Below are 20,304 nucleotides of genomic sequence, written 5' to 3'. Positions count from 1 at the left end.
TCCACATTTAACTACTAAGATGACAGTTTTCAATGCCAGGAAGCTTTGGCCCTTGCTCTCTTGTCTTTGGACTCTTCATTGTTCTCATTGGTTAGTATGAAATTTCGAGAATGGGATTTTGTCAGTGAAGTCTAAAACCCCAAACTAAATAAGGCAAAGGAGCAGCCAAGACAGTGGTAGCTGAATAGTGCAAGAGTAGATATTTCTAACTGTTGATATTGTTACCGGTAGGTTACCTTGTTGCGTCAGGGGTGGTTTGCCCACTTGCAGGGCTGCACCACCAGTGGTCATCGGCCCGGTGTATTTCTCATGGTGGGTGTGCCTAGGAAAAGCTTATGTAGAGCAATGCCAGAGAAATAACCATGCTTGTGCTTTAAGTAATCAGCTACTTTTTTGTATTCTACTTGCCTCCAGAATGCTTAAGCAAAAGTCATTGAATCCAACTCTTGGAGGAAAGATAAGGTGACCAAGGTCCCAGAGTGGTTAAGAGTCTCAGGAAATACAACTAGCAATAACACTCAGAGGGGTAGGTATGACTAACGATGTTTACAGAATTGGCTACTTATAATTCATTCATTCAGTAGTTTAAACATTAAGCCTTTCCTTTTTTATGGGAAGTGCCCTGTTAGCTAATAGTCTACTCCAGGATGTCTCAACCTCTGCACTGTTATGTTGGGTCAAATTAGTTAATAAAAATCAGTGTCTGTGTCTCTCTGACTCTCTCTGACTCTCTCTGACTCTCTCTGACCCTCTCTGACCTCTCTCTCTCTCTCTTTCTCTCTCTCTCTCTCATTCTCTCATTCTCTCATTCTCTCCCATCTTTATCCTGGGGAGCCCTTCGATCTGGAACTTTTCTTTTAAAAATGCAACTCTTTTTGAAAGAGGTTATCCCAAGGTCAAAGGTCAAGATAGGAACAGCAAAAGAAGTGAGTCGAGAGGGCATTCTACAGTGCAAGTTCAACCATGTTTCTTCCCCTCATGGGAGGGAAGGTTGAAGGAAGAGGAGCACCAGGTGGTTTTGGAAGGCTCCTGATGAAACTGCCCTCAGTGCTTCTCCTCATGTTCATTGACCAAAACTTAGTCCCATGGACACATCTTATTGATAAGAAATTGGGAAATGTACTCTTTATTCTTGGCAGCTCTGTGTCCTGTACAATTTAGGGGTCCTGTTACTGTGGGAAGAGGATGGAGTTCTGTCAAAGGCGGCTTTTGATAAAACCAGTAGAAATAAAGAATTACAGCATCTGATACTTAGGAGAGAGCTGTTCCTAGCTTTGGCTCATAGGATTAATTCTTTGACATGGACCAAGGCACTTCAACCCTTTTTTTTTTTTGAGGTGGAAGGAAGGTGTCTTTTTCCTTTAAATGTGAAAACTAAGCATTTGTGCTATCGATGCTGATTTTGAGAGAGGTCTTCTGTTTTATTCTGGACTGTACTCATTTGCTTGTTGAATGCCCTGTACTTAATTTCCATGAACTTCATTTTTCCACTGTATAACATGGGAGCCATGATAAGACATTTCTTTTCTATCTATACGTATGATGTTTATGAAAGCCCTACAATAGCTAAGTATACAAAATCAGCTCCAGAGAACAAGGCTGTGAATGAGACTGCAAATCCCTTGAAAATGTTGTATGTTCGTTATCATAAAATCATAAAGATAGCATACTCAATAAAAGGATTATCTTTTACCTACATGTAAGAGTGTATATATTAAGCCCAGTTTATGCCCTTCCCAGGCCCTTAGGGCTTGCTCAGTAGATAAGCCTGGCCTAGGATTGTCACCTCTGGTCCCTCACATGTGATCAGGGCCTGGCTGCAGCCAGGGCCCCATTGCTCACCACAGTGGGAATTACAGGAGCTCTGGGTCACACACTTCTTCCATCGCCTCTAGACTCTTGATGGAATAACACCCTGGGCCCTGGGCTCTGTCCTCTTCCACTTCTGGAGGGGCCAGATGACAATCTGAAGTGACGGAGAGTTCCTAATCCATGGAGCGAATGTTGACCAGCTATGGAGGGAACTGGCGTATAAATCTTGCTTCCTCCTTGCTTACCCAATGAACTATCCTGAGGTGTGCTGGTTTTGTAAAACCTGAAAGGAGATGTTCCATATTGTTTGAGCAACTGGCTGTTTTTCTTGACTTCTGTGGTCAGTTCAGTAATAAACACCGTATTTTCCTTTTTTCCTTTGTCTCTCTTGCTGTTTTCCTTCACTCTTGCTCCCTGAGAATTGTATATAAACTTGAGCAGGCAAGCCTTGCCTCAGGCTCTTTTTTCAGGAGTTTTGGACTAAAGTATTATATTTAATATATAAAAATAATTTTCACTTGCTATTGCTTTCACCCTGGGAGTTAAGGAAAAAAATCTCTCCCCTATTTCAATGAGATACAGTAGTTGTCATAAGCAGCCTTTGTCATATGTAGTCTTTTGTATCTCCATGTTTGTTCTGAGGACAGAACAAAATGCTCTGGCATATGTCAGACTGTTACTTTTCCTTCTACACCTGCAGGAAACAGGAGGGGTGCTTTCTTTAATCTTCACTGTGAGAATCTTGTAGAGCTCCTGGAGGGAAAAATAACAGTTTTTAGGGGGCTATGTGTGTGAGTGGGCCCCCCAGAGTTTTATCACACAGACTTATCCATACTCAGCCTCCAGCAGTTCTCCAGTTACAGTTAAGGTTTTCCTACCCCAGTACAGATTCCCAAGGAGATTTCTACTCCAGTAAATTGTGATTCTCTGCATCTGTCTGGCTGGCTCACTAAATTTAAGGGACAGTGGTTTGCCCTATGATCTCACTACTCTGATGGATCTAAGAAGAGTTAATTTTTCAGTTTGTTCAGCTTTTTACTTCTTATTGGGACAGGGCAACAACTAAGCTCCTACATGCTTGACCAGGAACTAAAAGTCCCTTCTGTTCTCTCTTTTCCTCTGTACCCCTCATTCTCAGCCATTTTTTTTTAAGGGGAGGGGAATTAAAATGAAGTGCTGTAGTTTTACTTTTCAAGCTTTTTTCAGGCTATATTTTACTATCCAAATAGCATGAGCTTTAAAACTAGGCCATTGATTCTGGTTATCCACTTTGTCCATGATAAGTTCTGTGATCTTATTCAGATTACTTTTCTTCTTTGATAATTTTTTTATGTTTATAAAATGAAAATAGCGATTCTTACCTTGTTGGGTTTGTGCGTAGATATCTGGTATGGAAAATACTTTATAGCCACATAAGAAGGTTTGGTTCCTTCTTCCAGTTTTACTTTCGGTCTTGGTCAGCTGGAACAGCAGTACTAGCCACAAAATAGACATTTAATAAAGGCTGAAATTAATGAAAGAACTCATAAAAAACTAATTTGTGGGTAAGCTGTCAATGTACCCTTAGACAACTTTCCCTTTCCTGCAATCTAATTTTTGTCTGCTTGGTATCCTTCTAACTTTTGTATCTCTCTCCCGCTCTCTTCCTCTCTCCCTTTTTCCCTCTCTCCCTCTCTCCCTCTCTCCCTCCCCCTCCCCACTCCTTTCCTCCCTTTCCTTCCCTCTTCCTCTCCCCGCTCCCTCTCTCCCTATTTTTCCTCCATATACGTTTATGTATATATATGTGTACATATGTGTGTATATATGTGTGTGTGTGTATATATATATATATATCATCTCTCCAAGTAATTTCTTTTTCTTCTTCCATTGTTAGACAGAATTTAATTTTTATTGAAAACATACTAATTTTTAAAAATGTAATAATGTGCAGAGGTTTATCAACAGTAAATAAATCAGCTCCTCACTCCACCCCTCTGTTCCAAAGTTCTGCTTCCCAAAGGCAATCGCTTGTTCTTTAAGCTGTTTTATATTTTCCTCCATTTTGCTAAATAATATACTCACTCTAGTTTTTCTTTAATTTTAGGCATTATTGTTACCTGCTGTAGAACATAAATATTTGGCACCCTTACACCACAACCACCATATGTATTTCCCCTCCTGCCATCTTTCAAATATATAGTTGTCACGTTTTCTTAAAAATCAGTGGTCAGTGTTTATATTGTGTAATTATTGTTCATAGGTAAGCTACGCAATGCTCTGTGATTACATTTTCTTTCTTGCATGTTTGTGTTTCCTAAAGTAAATAATTGCCTTACTTTAAAAATTTGCATAAAATTCTCTGTTCTCCAATGCACAGATGCAATTACAAACGCATCTTAATATGTTCAAACACATTAGATACCTTCTCCATTAAATTTTTTTTTTTAGAGACATTCCTCCTGAGTCCCTCATCTTAATTGGTTGCTTTACAGTTCATAGGCTTACGAGTTCATCTGTTTTCATAGAAGTATATATTACCGTTATCCTGGGAATTCCCTTTGCCTCTTTGAACTGCTGTTTTTGTAGACCTCATGTCTCATTTGTTTTGTTTTTTCCTTTATTTTAGTGGAACACATCCCTCAGTATCTTCCTGAGAAATGCCATGTAGCTGGCAAAACTTTTGATACTCTGTATGATTATGAATCTTTTTATTTTACTCATTTGAAATTAAGTTTGGATGTAGAAATCTAGGTCGAAATTAGTTATTCCTCAGAATATTGAAGGCACGGCACCTTTGTTTTATAACTTCCTGTGCTGTTGTCAATTCATTATTCTGATTTCCGATGATTTTTATTTGACCTCTGTTTTTAGGTTTTCATTTTTATCTGTGGTTTTGTAATATTTTTTGATGATTTATCTCGGGGTTATTTTCTTGTTTATTGTGCTTTGTACATATTTTGTCACTCTAATCTGAAAACATTTTTTTAATCAGTTCTGGAAATTCTCATGTATTTTTTAGGTAATTTCCTTTCTACATTCTCTCTTTCAGTAGTTCTGTTAGTCAGACGTTGGGCTTCCTGATTAGTCTCCTAATTATCTTTTTAAATCTATTTCTTTTTATTTCATAGTGCTCTCATGTTTTATTCATCTACTCATACCTCATTCACATTTTTCTCTTCACATAGCAACCATTCTTATGAGTTTAATGTGTATGTTTTTGTTTTATGTTCTTGTAAAATTGGTATCATTTTGTGTGCATGGCTTTTTAATTTACGTGAATGGTTTTGTGTTTTTTCTTCACTCAGAATCATGTTTTAAGATCCCTCCACTTGTAATATTTCCTTCTAACTCCTGTATAGTAGTACTCCATAGTATACATCTAATTCATTTTATGTCCACTAATGAATACCTGGCTATCTTCCTGTTCCCACAGATGCATATCTTCCTTCTTGTTTCCTCATGGACTTTTCTGTAAGGATCTTTTCGGCATGTACACGCAAGCAGTTTCTTAGGGCACACATATACGCTACTTAGTAGAGTAACATTTCTCTTTAGAAAGACTATAACAACCCTCTGCAGTCGCACCAGTAGTACATAAAGTTTCCTTTATCTTCACTTGCACTCAACGTATAGTGTTATTCAGCTTTAACTCTTGCCAATATCTGATGATATGATGTGATATCTTAATATTTTAATTTGCTTTTCTCTTATTACTTATGAGTTTAAAAAACTTTTCACATACTTGTTGGCTTTTCTCATCTGTGTATTATTCCTTCATACCCTTCACACATTGCTATTTCATTTTTTTCTGTCTGACCAGTTTAGGAGTTCTTTTTAAAGGCAAATATGAACCCTTTGGTTCTTAAGAGCCTGATTTCCTGGCGGTGGTGCTGGTGAGGTAATTGTGAATGGGGGAGATGTGAATGGTGCTGGTGCAAATAACCCCGGAAGAAACCCTTTTGGAATGTCTGCTTCAGCAGATTGAAGAGGAGGGACTTGGTGGGGAATGGGTTGTGGAAACTGTGAATGTTTGGGCGCAATCGCCCACAGGGGAGACATTGCTCTGTAAGCTATATTAAGATTCTCAGCAACTTGGGATTCTCTTGATACCAGGAATCTCTTGGGCTTCAGGAAACTCCTACTCAGCGTGTGGTTGGAATATCCCAGCATCTGGCCCTTCTGAGACTCAGATATTGATGTAAGCCCGGCCGCCATTCTAGGCAGCTCGTAAATCCCACCATCAGAAGAGGAAGAAGTCTAGCCAGGACTGGTGTAGTCAGGGTTATAGCTTATCCTCTCAGTGCTAGCACAGTGCCAGTTTACAAGAATTCCAAACAGTTTTGAAATAGAAATTTAGCTATTGGTATTTGTTATTTCTTCATATTACTTTTTCTACTATACATTCTCCTGAAGGATTTTTCAAAATATACTCATAGTGCTTATTTAACTAATGGTTACACTAACCTATAAATATTTGCATGGGAAATTTTGCAGTAAGTATCCTGTGTGGTAATTATAACATTGGGATTGTCTTAAAAATATGATGCAAAAATCCTAAAATATGTGCTTTATTTCTTTTAAAGAAATAGAGGAAATGTTCACTTTTTTATTTTAAATAATTTACATCATAGTAACATTGAAATAAAAGTTGCTGAGATAATTGTTTAAACAAAACTTGCAGTAGTCTTTTACAGAAAAAATGCAATTAGATAACACTTTAAGAATTTATATTTGTGATTTTCTAAATGTGGTTGAGTGTTTTCTTTATCTTTGGTACCCTCTTGTGGTCAGTGAAAGGCATTGTTTTGGCCTTATTTTTAATTGTGATTAATTTAATTTTTTTTATCTGCACAATATACCTATACTTATAATTATTTGACATAGTTTTGCTGTTATATACAATAACTTTAAGAGTAAAACTGACACTTGGAATTTATGCTCTAATGATTTCCTTTCATTTCTCATTTCAGTGTGTAAAGTGAAGGTATGATATGACCACACTTGCTAATCTTAGAAACTAAATGACAATATGATCACTGTGCTCGGAATAAATGCAGTGTAGTTTGGAAAACAAATTGATCGCAGACCCAGAACTTATACTGTTGCCACCTATAATTAGTTTTGAAGACTAGTTTGCCATTTTTGATGATCTGTTTTAAAATATTTTATCACATACACACATGTCACACATACATATACATGGCTTCATTTTTAATAATTACCTAGTTCAAATGCATTCAGAGTAGATTTACAGAAAATGTCTTTTTTGAGCCATTCCATGACAATGAGAAGATGGCGATCATGCATAGCATTTCATTTAGTAAAGATTCATGGGTTAGTTTCCCCTCCGCTCTGCAGCAGTGGTTTCAGAGAAAATTCTTAGCTTGATATCCACAACAAGCAACACAGAGATAAGAGGTAGCTATATGGTGTTGAGTTACTAAGTCCATGTAGACTTGGCTTAAGTGAGCAGTAAATCATGACTTTTGGGGGGAGTCGTGAGTTGCAAAAAGTGCACTTTGTTTTTAAGAACGTGCGTCCCTAGATTATAGTTATCCTTCATTGGCCTATGCTTCAAACTCAGCTCTTTAATTTTATGCTAGAATTGAGTGTGTTTTTGTTGTCTACATTATTGGAACCTTTGAGAGTAGATCTTTTCTGCTGGCCTCATGGTGTGAGGAGCCTGGGTTTGAATGAATCCAGGAAGTGCTTCTGGGAATAATTTTTCTATTGCCAGGAATGCTGATGTGTTGGCCCTGAATTAACATTTCCAAAAATGCCATCAAGCACTGACTGAAAACAAAGATGCAAGTATAGTCATCACAGCTGTGTTCTCTTCTCTTCTCTTTCAACCAGTTTCTTCTGTGCACAGTAAAATTTTAAGCCCCCATTGTAAAATGAAAGTGAATTTGTTTTATGTACTAAACTGTAATGCAGCTGCTTGCCCACAAATGTTCATGTACCATTGGATTTAGGTTAAAGCCAATTGTCCCTTGTAACATAGATATTGGTTTTTGTTGTTGTTGTTTGTTTGTCTGTTTTTGTTTCTTTTTAAACAAGCGGAATGTCAGTGAGGGACTGTGGTGCCCAGTGTTACAAGAGGAAGAATTCTATTTTTTCATTAGTTACTGAGCACTCTCTCAGATATTCAATTTTAAGAGGGATAAGGTATACATAAACTTTTCTGCTACAATGTAGAGCACGAACAACATAATAAACCCATATATTAAGCTATGTAAGCATTCAGAATGGAGAGAGTTGATGGAGGGGACTTATGAATGAGGTATATTTGAGGTGGATGCTAAAATAGATATAGCTCGAGTATGTGGAAATTGGAAGAAATAAGCACTTATGTCAGAGAGGCGATGGCCTGGAGAGAAAAAAGAGAAGAATAGGAGCTCCAAAGGGTCTAGTGAGAGCGACTTTTGGAAAGGTAGATTAGGCAAGTGGGTTGTGAGCATGGAACGCCAGTTTTAAGAGGAACATCTACTGAGCAAAAGATGAAATGTCCACTCAGATATCTGCTCCATCAGTGGAGAGGACAAGCTCTTCCAATCCTGAACCTTGAACTTCCTTGTTTCCTTTTCAGTCTGTGCGTTTTGTTGTGTGAGTTCCTCTACAGACTTTTTTTGGATTTATTTTCCAATTTTGTTTTTCCTAGTAGGGCCACATTTTCTCCTTAATCCTTTGAGGATTTTGACTTTTTCCCCTCATTTACAGGTATATACTGTGTAGTACAAACATATCAGTACTTGTAAAATGGTCTAAAAGTGATTTGGACTGTTACAGAGGCCTACTTGTTCTTCCCGTTCAACACAACTTTACCAATTAACTTTGTAAAGTTTCTGATATGGAACTAGATTGTGCTGGATTCCTGGAAATATAATTGAGGAGATTAAATGTTCAGAGTGTCATTGGATCAAAACAGAATTACCTGGATGTGTTGTTAACCTGGATCTGACAACTCAGAATAGTGAGAAATAAGGCCAGAGGCTGTTCGTGCTCTGGCCTTATGGCTGTCTTTTCCTCACTTCTTTCCTTCCCTCCCTCCTTCCCCACTCCCATCCTCACCCATCTATTCATCTATCCATTATTTTTAATTAACCTCTTCCAAATACTTATGCAAATAGTGAAGTAAAACATGCATAATCATAGAGCTTCTTTTTTTATTTTTCAACAGTCGACATCCAATATTATGTTAATTTCAGGTATACAACAGGGCAAAACTTGTTAAAAATAACAATGCATGAATCTCTGGATGGGAGAAATAGGAATCTGCATTTTAATTAGGCTTAAAAATACTTGACTTTGATTAAAGCAGTCCAGAGATTGTACTTCTGGAAACACTGAAATAAAAGCAAGGAAAAAAAACTACTTTGGCCATTGAAATATGAGTGTGGTTACCTAGTGTTTATTGCATATGGATTCATAAATGGATAAAAGCATACATATTTATAGTTGGAGAAGATTACATGCCCAGGCATGTCCTGTTCCTTTTAGAGTTTTATTCTATTTGCATTTCTATAGAAGAATGCGATAGAATGGAAGATAAAGTTATATTCCTTCTCCACAAAAGGCCGGCCTGGTTACAGCTACCCCTACAAAACAAAACATTTTTTAGGGATAAGCGAAGGTCAAATATTAGTTATGTTGAGTGTATGATACAGATATTGCTGTTTTTTCTTTTTTTTTAATTTGACTTTGAAGTGCTTTATTTAATGATTTCACACTTTTAAAAGTCTGTTTTCTTTCCTGTCAGGAGTGAGTTGTTTGAAATATCTAGTGTCTTTTTGTGGCTGAGAAATAATATGATTCCTCGAGAAGACTCTGTGCAAGTGTTTCTCGAAACTGATTATATATTATCTCATATGAATCACCAGAAAGCTTAAAGGAATCATTTTCTCTTGAGCTGGATTTATTAGATCAGAATCTGTCATTGAGAATCAATTACAAAGTGCTCAGTGGGATTGTACTATAGCCAGTCTAGCTCCTCCATAAGATAGTTCCATGAGCTTCTGTGAGAGAATACACATTCAAATGACTTTTGTTTCAGGTCTTTCTTCTTACTCCATCAGGTTTTGCTGATAGTCGGAGCTCACTAAATCTTAAATGTATCGCACATCTGATGGAAATGGTGAAAATCAAAGTTTTCTCAAGGCTCTGATTTGGATGTTTTGTTGTTCTTCTTATCCTCTAGGATGGAAAGAAGAAGTTTGACAAGGAGAGTGAAAAATACTATTCTATTCTTGATAAGCATTTAAATTTGTCTGCAAAGAAAAAGGAGTCCCACTTGCAAGAGGTAAGCTATTCCAATTGAAGTGTGGAAAGGGCATTAACATTAAGTCATGTAAAGTCCAAATGGCCAAAGGTAGTCGTATCTCAGAATCTGCTACTCTTTAACAAAATAATGGTAATAATAGTTAAGTGAGCATTTACTATGGACAGGCACTGTGCTGAGTATGGTACATGCCTTATGACATTTAATATTAACAGTTGCAAATAAAAGATTAGTATTTCCTTCAACAATGAGAAAGAATGAAACAAGGCTTTCATTTTCTTGTTGGGGATATTTTAAATGGGAGGACCTACCAGAATTATAGCTTTTATATTAAGTTAAAAATATCTGTTTCTACGGCGTCGCCTCAGTATTGCGGGGGGGGAGAAGGTGTACAGGTGCACATTTTAAAATCTCAGTTGTGTTACATAAATTTTCTTAAAGAACAGTCAATAGAAATATTTTACTAACATGTTTGCATATCAACAGTCCAATTCTTCCCTTTTTTTGAAATATCTGTCCTTTTCATTGGTAGTATTTTCACTGTAATTAGTAAAATCTTGTCATCCTTTAAGGAATAATGCAATTCTAGTTCTAGTGATGGGATGTTTTTTTAAAAATCAGACTCTCTTGTCATTTCCACTTTAGCAGCAAAAAATTCTTGACACTCACACACCTTCCCCTGGCCCCACCAGCCTACAATGGGTATCTCAGAACTGCAAGTGGGAAGTTAAGGTAGCTGGGCTCACTGCTGCTCTCCAGACCCTCACAGGGAACCTTGTACCATGCTGAGTCTCCTTTAGTCTCTTTTCCCTCTTCTCTCCATACTGCTAGGTTTCACAGTCCAGAACCTCTTTTAAATACCTCATCATGACCCTTCCAGCAAAGCCACCTTCCTTCCTGAGCTGCTTTTCAAATTCAGCCTGGTCCTCTGCTCTCCCTCTTCATTTTCTTATTTCTCTTACCTCCACATTCAGCCACAGGGATGCTCGATGAGTTAGCCTATGACCAGAGTTCCACTGCACCAGAAAGCTGTGGGAAGGTGACATTTTGCTTCTGATTCCTTTTTTCTACACTCTCGTGTTCTCATTAAGGGACTCGAATGTCTTCATTTAAATATGTTTAATATTTGGAAGTTTTGTTATTTAAACATGAATTCTTTATTACCTATACTTTGTTATTAACACCTGCTAGTAAAACAAGATAATTTAATATACAATTGTTTGCCTTTTGCAAGATTTTGTGGCTAAAGTGAAATGGAGAAAAATCTGCCCTTAAGAAAATTATAGTTTTCATTTTCACAGGCATATTTTTATTTTATTTTATTTTATTTTTTAAATTTATTTAATTAGTTTCGAGTATACAGTACATTGGTTAGACATCTATATAGTTTATAAAACAGTGCCCCCAATTGCTCCCTACCTCCTCTGGCCCTCCACCTAGCCAACATATTAATGTTAACTGCATTCCCTATGAATTTTCACAGGCGTATTTAATCTTAAGTTTATGTTGCAATTTAATATTATGTTCACATGTCCCAAACTACTACTGTTTTTTTCCCTTGCCTGACTCTTCTCTTTACTCCATGTTTTGGCTATATTAACTTTTGGTCTTGCCTAGATTAGCCAAGACTGGGCATAACACAGGACCTTTGTACTTACTGTTTGCTCTATCTGGAAAGCTCTTATGCCTGCATTGTTCCATCCTCACTTTCCTTTTTTTTTTTTTTTTTTTTTTAATTTTATCCCCCCTGCCATCCTCTGCCTCTAATAACCATAACCACCAATCTGTTCTCTATGAGATTTATTTTTATTTTTTAGGTTCCACATGTAAGAGAGATCATATGGTATTTGTCTTTCTATGTCTGACTTTTCATTTAGTGTAATGCCCTCGAGGTCCATCCATGTTGTCACAGATGGCAAGATTTTATTCATTTTTTTTTTGTGGCTGAATAATATTACATTATTTTATACACGTGCACGCGCGCGCGCGCGCACACACACACACACACACACACACACACAACCCACCACCACCACCATTTATCCATTCATCCATTGATGGATGTGGACATTTAGGTTGTTTCCATCTTGGCTATTGTAAATAATGCTAATGATTGTAGAGGTGCATACATCTTTTTGAGTCAGCGTTTTCATTTTCTTCAGATAAATAGTTGGAAGTGGAATTACTAGATCATGTGGTAGTTCTATCTTTAATTTTTTGAGGAAGCTCCATAGTGTTTTCTATAGTGGCTGCACCAATTTACATTCTTACCAACACTGCACAAGGGTTCTCTTTTCTCCACATCCTCACCAACACTTGTTATCTTTTGTCGTTTTGGTAATAGTCATTCTAATGGGTGTGAGGTTATATCTCATTGTGGTTTTGATTTGCATTTCCCTGATGATAAGTGATGCTGAGCATCTTTTCAGGTATTGGCCTTGTGTATGTCTTCTTTGGAAAAATGTCTATTCATATCTTTTGTCCATTTTTAATAGGACCGTTTACTTTTTTGCTGTTGAGTTATATCAGTTCTTTATATATTTTTGGATATTAGTCCCTTAATGGATATGATTTGCAAATACTTTCTTTCAGTATATTGCCTTTTTATTTTGTTGATTATTTCCTTTGCTGTGCAGAAGCTTTTTATTTTGATATAGTCTCATTTATTTTTGCTTTTGTTGCTTTTGCTTTTGGTGTAGGACTTTAAATAAATCACCACCAAGATCTATGTTAAGGAGCTTACCACCTATGTTTTCTTCTAGGCATTTTATGGTTTTCAGGTGTTACGTTAAAGTCTTCAATCCATTTTGAGTTCATTTTTGGTACAACATAAGATAGGAGTCGAGATTCATTCTTTCACACATACCTGTCCATTTTTTTCCTGATACCATTCACTGAAAGGCTGTTCTTTCCTAATTGTATACTGTTGTCTCCTTTGTCATAAATTTATCGACCATATAGGCATGGGTGTACTTCTGTGCTCTGTATTCTGTTCCATTAGTCTATTTCTGTTTTTATGCCGCACCATACTGTTTTATACACCATAGCTTTGTAACATAGTTTTAAATTAAGGAGCATGATGCCTCCAGCTTTGTTCTTCTTTCTCAAGATTGTTTTGGCTATTTGGGGTTATTGTGGTTCCATGCAGATTTAATATTGTATTCATCTATTCCAAACTTCTTAAATGCTCTTTAAACATTTCTCTCTAAACATATTGCATTAGAATAAACCTAAGAGAGAATGCGGTCTATAGTTGAAGTCACATGCAGAAAAGCTCCCATAATTATCTCCAAGTGCCATAGTCAGTTGTCATTTTAAAAACTGAAGACCTCAAAATCGAGGGTAGTTTTTAGTCTCTAAAAAGGGTTTTAGGTTCATCAGGTTCTTGATGAATATAAGAGGCCACTCATGGACAAATGCTAACTTTATTTAAATTTGAATGTCCTCAAGAGCAATGTTCCCCAACCTTTTTGGCACCAGGGACCAGTGCGCCTATGAGAATCTAATGCCTGATGCAGCCCATTGAAGACCCCTGCTCTAGAGGATATGCTTTAATTTTCTCTGACGACCTAGCTCAATATTTAATACTTTGCTTGTTAGTGGCCCTCAATCCCTTAGGCTGTGGTAAAATAAAATATCCATTCTGGTTCTGTATTTAGTTGGAGGCTGGACAAACCTATAACATGGTTAATAATGTCCTCCAATTGCCCCTCTTCATTCACATGCACGTACTTCTTTTCCAGAAGGCACAGCCCACAACACAACCATAGCAGCTCCTCAGAGCACATAATGTAGACAAAGAAAAATGTGGCTTGGTTTTTCTTTTCTCCTCACTTCCAGGAATCAACCTGTTATAGGGAGATACTGTCACACACATATTTAATTTTGTGACATGACATCAAAAGTTATCTGTCCCTATCTAGCGCAGCTCTCATCCTCTGTCAGCATCAAACTTACTAAGTTCTCAGACCCCTCTGTGCCTTCTTACCTGACTCCTTGTTCTTTTTGATCATAGAAAGTAAGTGGCTCCACATTTCCAAGACCGAACTAGGGATCACTTGTGTTGCTAAAGCTCCAAAGCCATCACTTAGATGGATCATTGGAGTAAACAAAATTGGAATTAGAGTTGTCAAGATTATAGACTTTGCAGTAGATGAAAAGAAGTAATATTTAATATATGATTAGATCATTTCTTTCTAAGCATAAAATAAGAGGAAGAGATCATAAAGGGAACGTAGAAAGACCAGAATGCATAAAAACAATGTCTATTTCATAAGATATTAAATCAAATTAAAAGACAAAGCATTGGGGAATTTATATAGCATATAGCATAGGATTACAGCATTATAACATAGGATCTCTTATAAACAAGATGCGTTTGCAAATCAGTGTGAAAAAGATAAAAGTCTTCAATTGAATATGGGCTAAGAATATGGGCATTTCATCAAAAAAGAAATATAAACAGTGGTGAATATTGTAAGTTTCAGTGTCACATGTATCACAAATTGATAGCAATATGAAGTTAGTTTAATTTATTAAAAGGTAATATCCACTGTAAGTGATGGTATGGGAACCTGAACACACTTTTGCTTTTCTGGTAGAAACATAAAATCATTCAATCATTCTTGAAGTAAATTTGATGACATATTTTAACAAATTTTAAATGTGCAAGATAGTTGAAATGATTTCTATTGGCAGGAATTAACCCAATAGAAATGATCAGAAATGAACATAAAAAATAAATTATATAAATATATTGAACCAAGAGTTATTAACAATGCAAAAATTTAGAAACGTGAAATGACACAAAAGAATGATTAAGGTAAGTATACGTATAAAGCTTGATCAAAAATGAAATGTGATATGGCTGTAAAAAATTTTATTGGGAAAATCACTTAAAGACATTGGGAAATATTAGCTTAAGTGCAAAAAAAACCAAAGTTTAAATGAAATAGTATGTACAGTATTATTCAGGTTTGTTTAAAATAAGTTTGTGTGTGTTACATGTCAAAATATTAACAGTGGGATTACAGTTCTTATTATCTAATAAACTTATAATAATGAATATGTAATACTTTTATAATTATAAAAAAAGGAAGGGAAAAAGAATTTCTTTTAGAATCCAAGAATTTGGATTTCCACGTATCACTAAATATGCTTCGAACAGATTCCTCTTATCTCTACCTCCTGAATGAAGGGAATCTCTTTGATTCTACCCTTTACCTCTGTTACTCTTCAATTTATGTCCCTAACATCTCTACTGTTACCATACCATTTCTAACATCTTGATGAGTGTTTCTCAGGTCATGATTTCATCATGCCTGACCATCTTTCCACTGCCCAGGACTTTACCACTTCTTAGTGACACATGTGAAATCTCATACCTCAACATTTTCTCAAATTTGCTCTTGCTTCTTTCTTTCTGTTAATGCTGGTATTTCTTGTATCAAAATTGTTTTAGACTTTGTTCCCCCTCGTTTCTCATACATCTTTCAGCTTCTCTGCCTACTGAGAGATACACACACCTTTGCCCTTAATAAATAAGAGATCTCCTTATAGTGACATGCACTCAGCCACACAATTTAATCACTATGTTCTATACCATCCTCACGTTAATCTTCTTAAAATTCTGCTTTGATCTTGTCAATATCTTCCTCAAGCTTTTGCAGTGTCTAGGAGATGAAGTGTGCACTCATTCTCTCATTTCAAACTGTTTCAAACAAAACCTTTTGATCTTCCAAAGCATAACTTTTCTGGACCCTATTCCCTCACTCAAACTCTTCTCTTTTCATCTCCCCCTACTCCACTGGTTTTCCTGTTAACTTTGTTTCTTAGTAGGTTAACTTTACTATTTGCTGTGTAAATAACAGTTTATACCTGGTGTTTTGGCATAATTATTAGTAGTAATCTCTTTCAGTTTAAAGAGTTTGGACAGTAAATTATATGGTTATCTTCCTTATCTAGTTCAAAACAAAAAGTAACACTTGCTAATGTGTATATAAACAAATGTCTGCTGGTGAACCACACACTATGAGCTCAGGTACTAAAGGGAGTCAAAGAATGTCTTCCTAAATCTTGTACTGAAAAGGAATTAAACTGTTCTTTAATCACTGTGCATTCTAGATGACCTTTTAAAGCAGATTTGGTATATCAAAATCATCTTGATTAGAGGTGATGGAAAATATCTATAACTGCTAAATAACAAGGGGGATTATTTTTCTTTCATCCTCTTTGTCCCCCCTCACCCCCCACCTCCGCCCCCATCACTCACCACCTCTGCCCTGAGATAAGATGGGATTGTGCATGGGAAATAAGTTTCTGAGGACATGACTTAATTCTCTTGTGTTAGAAGTCCCCCAAACTACTCCCAGATTTGGTGACTTGCTAGGAGGACTCATGGCTATGATATATCACAATGAAAGGTTATAAAGAAAAATCAGCAAAGGATGCATAGGGCGAAGTCTGGGGGAAACCGGGTAAAAGCTTCCAAGAGTCATTTCCCAGTGGGAACACACAGGACACATTTAATTCCCGCAGCAATGAGTCGTTAAAACGTGTGAAATGTTGTCTATTAGAAACTCATGATAAACTGAGTGTCCATGGTTTTTATTGGGAGCTGGTCACATAGGCACTTTCTGCTTCTACCCAAATTCCAAACTCCCAGAAGGGAAGCAGGTGTTTGAAGTAAACCATATTGTTTACCCAAACAGTTTTGGCATAGTGTGCTACTTTTATCAGTTAGGGTGCTGGGAATGCTCTCAAAGTTAACATTCCCAGATGCCAGCCAAAGGCCAGCCTCGTAAGCAGGCCTTTCAGTGGATAGCATCCATGCCGGCTGTGCTCTTTCTGCACAGCTTTGTTGACTGAAAATAATCATTTATGCTCTAAAAGTGTCTCAACATTCTTGATTGTTCCCATGTGCTAGTCAACACAATGATGTTATCTTTTAAAGTAAATAAAACCTTCAGAAATAACATGTGGACTAGAATGTTATCTCTGAGACTAAAAATATTCTTGTATCTTTTACACCCAGTGGTATACTGGAGCTTTCTCTTGGAGAGCCAATTTTCTCATCTACCTCCCTCATTCAGTGATGTTGGGTTTGTGGTTTGGAACTGGCTGTTTTGGAAGTATTTACACCACCAAAACCAGCAGATTCTTCAAATCAGGCTTTCCCCAAGAAAGCCAGTTGTTAAAGATTTATTAGCATACCACTAACTATACCTCCTTATCATTCATTCTATAAATAGTATGTTCCTCTAAGCGGTGGTAAGAAGAAAATATATATGATTTGTATGGAATACTAATTGTCTTTTTGTTGATATGTGTATCGTTTTTTTAAATTTTTTTTTTATGCCTACAGCACCTGGTCTTCCTAGGTGGTCTCCCATCCAAGTACTGACCAGGCCTGACCCTGCTTAGCTTCCGAGATCAGACAGGATCAGGGTAGCATGGCCATAGACTTGTATCTTTCTTAAACAATCTTTGGAAGCTGAAAAGCTTCTGGTTCAAATTTCCTACCTGACTTATATGTTCTTTCGTATATTAGTTCAGAAACTTAGAATTCTCAACTTTGAAAACCCCTATGGAGTTGCTAATAATATTGACCTATTTTTAATTATATAAATAAATGCATAGTAAGTATAATTATTTTTAAAGGTGTTTCAAATGAAGTTTTAAGATACTATGATGTCCAAGCCAGCAAATTTAATTTTATCTTTTTTTTTAAGCTTTTGTTTGTGAAATTATTGTAAAATGGCTCCAAAGTAATATTCTATTCCCAAACTGTTGCTGGAGGATACTTAGCATTACCGAGAGCCCATTTTTTTCATCTGCTTTTAGTAATCTCAGCTGGCATAAGGAGTGTGAAATTGGGCAAGAAAAGTGAACTCACGCCTCTCTATTAAACCAAAGTCAGTTTAAAAGAGGGCATCCAAGGATGTAGTGGGTATAGAAGAGGGGAGAAGAGGCAATGCAAAAAGAAATGAAATTATCTCAATACTTTTCCCACACTTTATCAGTAGAATCTTTCTGCAGTCATGTAGCACAAATGTGCATGACATTGATGGAGCATGAATCATTAGGTTAAAACCATAGAATTTTTTTGGCTCTGCTATCAGTATTATCTTCCTAAGACATTACCTAATGATGTGGCTCTCTCCTGCTTAATATTCTCAGATGACTCTTTCTCAATTAAAATGCAGATTTGTTATACAGTGTTCAAGAACTTTTATGGTGTGATGCCAGCTTTACTTTTCCCTGCTTTGCTCCACTTTCTCTGTCAACAGACTCTATCAAACTGTCATGTCTCTTTACTTTTTCATGGGAGTAACCCTTTTTAAAATTTTTGACTACTTACTGCCAGTTATTCATCTTAGAATTCAACTCAAACCACCACCGTTTTCTCCCAGAACTTAAGACTCATTTTCTATGATCCCAGAGATTTTCAAATATATTTATATACCTCTTCTATATTATTTTTAAAAATGTAATGAATGTTGTCTACTTGTTTGGTATTTTTCCCCCCTCTTACCCCATACACTATAAGCTCTTATGGGCAAGGACTGTGTTTTCCTAGTCTCTTTATTCCAAGGACATAATAACTGCTATATAAAAACTTCCGACAGAACGTAATTTTTAATAAAAGTTTCAGAGTAGAACAGCATTTGAGTCCCTGTCCCACATAGAACCATCAGTAATTACTCCGTGTGTCATGATTTGCCTTTGTGCCCTTTAGGCAGATACACAGATTGACCGAGAGCATCAAAACTTCTATGAAGCATCACTAGAATATGTCTTTAAAATTCAAGAAGTTCAAGAAAAAAAGAAGTTTGAATTTGTTGAACCGGTAAGTTTTAGTTTCCCTGTAAAAAACTAAGTCTAGTATGTCCTATGAAAAAAAATTGCACTTTTCCTGTTGAAAATTATGATTTTTTAAAGTAAAAAGAGGGGGGCAGAATGGAGGAGGGGGTGAATAGTTTACATTATTAGAGTTCATAACACAAAGTGAATCTTGATGTAAACTGTGGACTTAAATAATGATGTATTAATATTGGATTAGCGTCTGTAACAAAGGTACCACACTAATACAAGATATTAATAACAGGAAACGGTGTGTACAGGGACTAAGGAGATATATGGGAACATTGTAATTTCTGCTCAGTTTTTCTGTAAACCTAAAACTGCTCTAAAAAAAGTATTGATTTCAAAAAGCTAAAATTAAAAATAAAAAGGCGTGCATTACATATACCTAAGAAAATACACCTCACCACTAAAGTGACCCATTTACCAAACCTTCAGGTAAAGGAAGAACATAAGGCTGTATTTCTCCCTTTGTTCCACCCCACTTCCTTGCAAGGCTGGGATCTGCCTGACTTTCCAGTGAAGTCATTTATTTTCCTAAGTCAGTGTAAAAAGTAATAGATTCCCTAATGTAAACCGCATTACAGAAAAGAACAGGTGGCTGGTCTTTATAAGCTTACTTCATTTTCTTAGTATTTTTCCCCAAGTAATACCCTAATGTCACAATATTGGCTAAGGAGGCACCTTTATGAGGCATCATCTGTAATGACTAAAAGTTCTATAGTCGAGATAATCTTTTGTTAATTTATAATGTTCAATTCCCATGAGATGAGAGGACAGCGATAGTAAAATGTGTAAGTAATCAACTATAATTTAAGCTGTGATGTTCTTCCTATGTCAGTTTGTAAAAAAAAATCTATTTATCTTAAGAAAATACCGTGTTCCTATCTTAGTGGAGTGATGGAGAAAAGGGAAAGAAAGACAAGGTGTAAAACATATTTGACAAAACTTACTTCCTGGTGGAACCTGTCAGTGATTCCCTAAAAATGAAAGGAAACAGACAGAGCAGAGGCCGGAAAGAGTTATCACTCCCAGTACCTCTGTGTCACTCCTCTCCCTTCTGCTGGAGCCACCTGACTTTCTCCTGTAAACTGGCCACTCCACAGGTTTATAAGACCAACCCTTCAGCCAGAGGGACTTAAGGAACTGGAAACTACACGCAGGCTTGGGGATTTAACTTTTACCTTTTGTTTGGGTTGACAGTCTTAACTTAAAGTTCTCTTTGCCAAACAGCTAAGCCCTTAAACCCTTAGAATAAATTGGTAACTTCTATTTAATAGACACTTTGAGGATCTGATTAAACATTTTTTAGGGGGTCTTCTGAAACTCATCTGGGCTTCATAGGCAACTGGATCAGCCTAACAACCCCTAGT

General features: G+C 36.5%; 1 protein-coding gene and 1 pseudogene across 6 annotated transcripts in view; one reads left to right on the top strand and one right to left on the bottom strand.

Annotated features, from left to right (window-relative positions):
* The window catches only part of ARHGAP42 (Rho GTPase activating protein 42), a 229,197-nt gene that overhangs the window by 154,373 nt on the left and 54,520 nt on the right, over nt 1–20,304 (top strand). For 4 of the 6 annotated variants that reach the window (XM_039881976.1, XM_039881977.1, XM_039881975.1 and 1 more), the window contains 2 exons: nt 9,989–10,090; nt 18,807–18,917. In XM_039881976.1, the coding sequence (XP_039737910.1) occupies nt 9,989–10,090; nt 18,807–18,917 (213 nt within the window). The remainder of the gene's footprint in view (nt 1–9,988; nt 10,091–18,806; nt 18,918–20,304) is intronic. The other 2 variants (XM_039881978.1, XM_039881981.1) reach the window with 1 other exon arrangement.
* On the bottom strand, nt 17,424–17,532 carry LOC120618157 (uncharacterized; annotated as a pseudogene).

This window comes from Pteropus medius, unplaced genomic scaffold, assembly GCF_902729225.1.
Source record: "Pteropus medius unplaced genomic scaffold, Ma_sr-lr_union100, whole genome shotgun sequence".
Taxonomy (NCBI): Eukaryota; Metazoa; Chordata; class Mammalia; order Chiroptera; family Pteropodidae; genus Pteropus; species Pteropus medius.
Note: the sequence above shows the minus strand (reverse complement) of the source record. Positions and strands in the feature narration are given on the sequence as shown.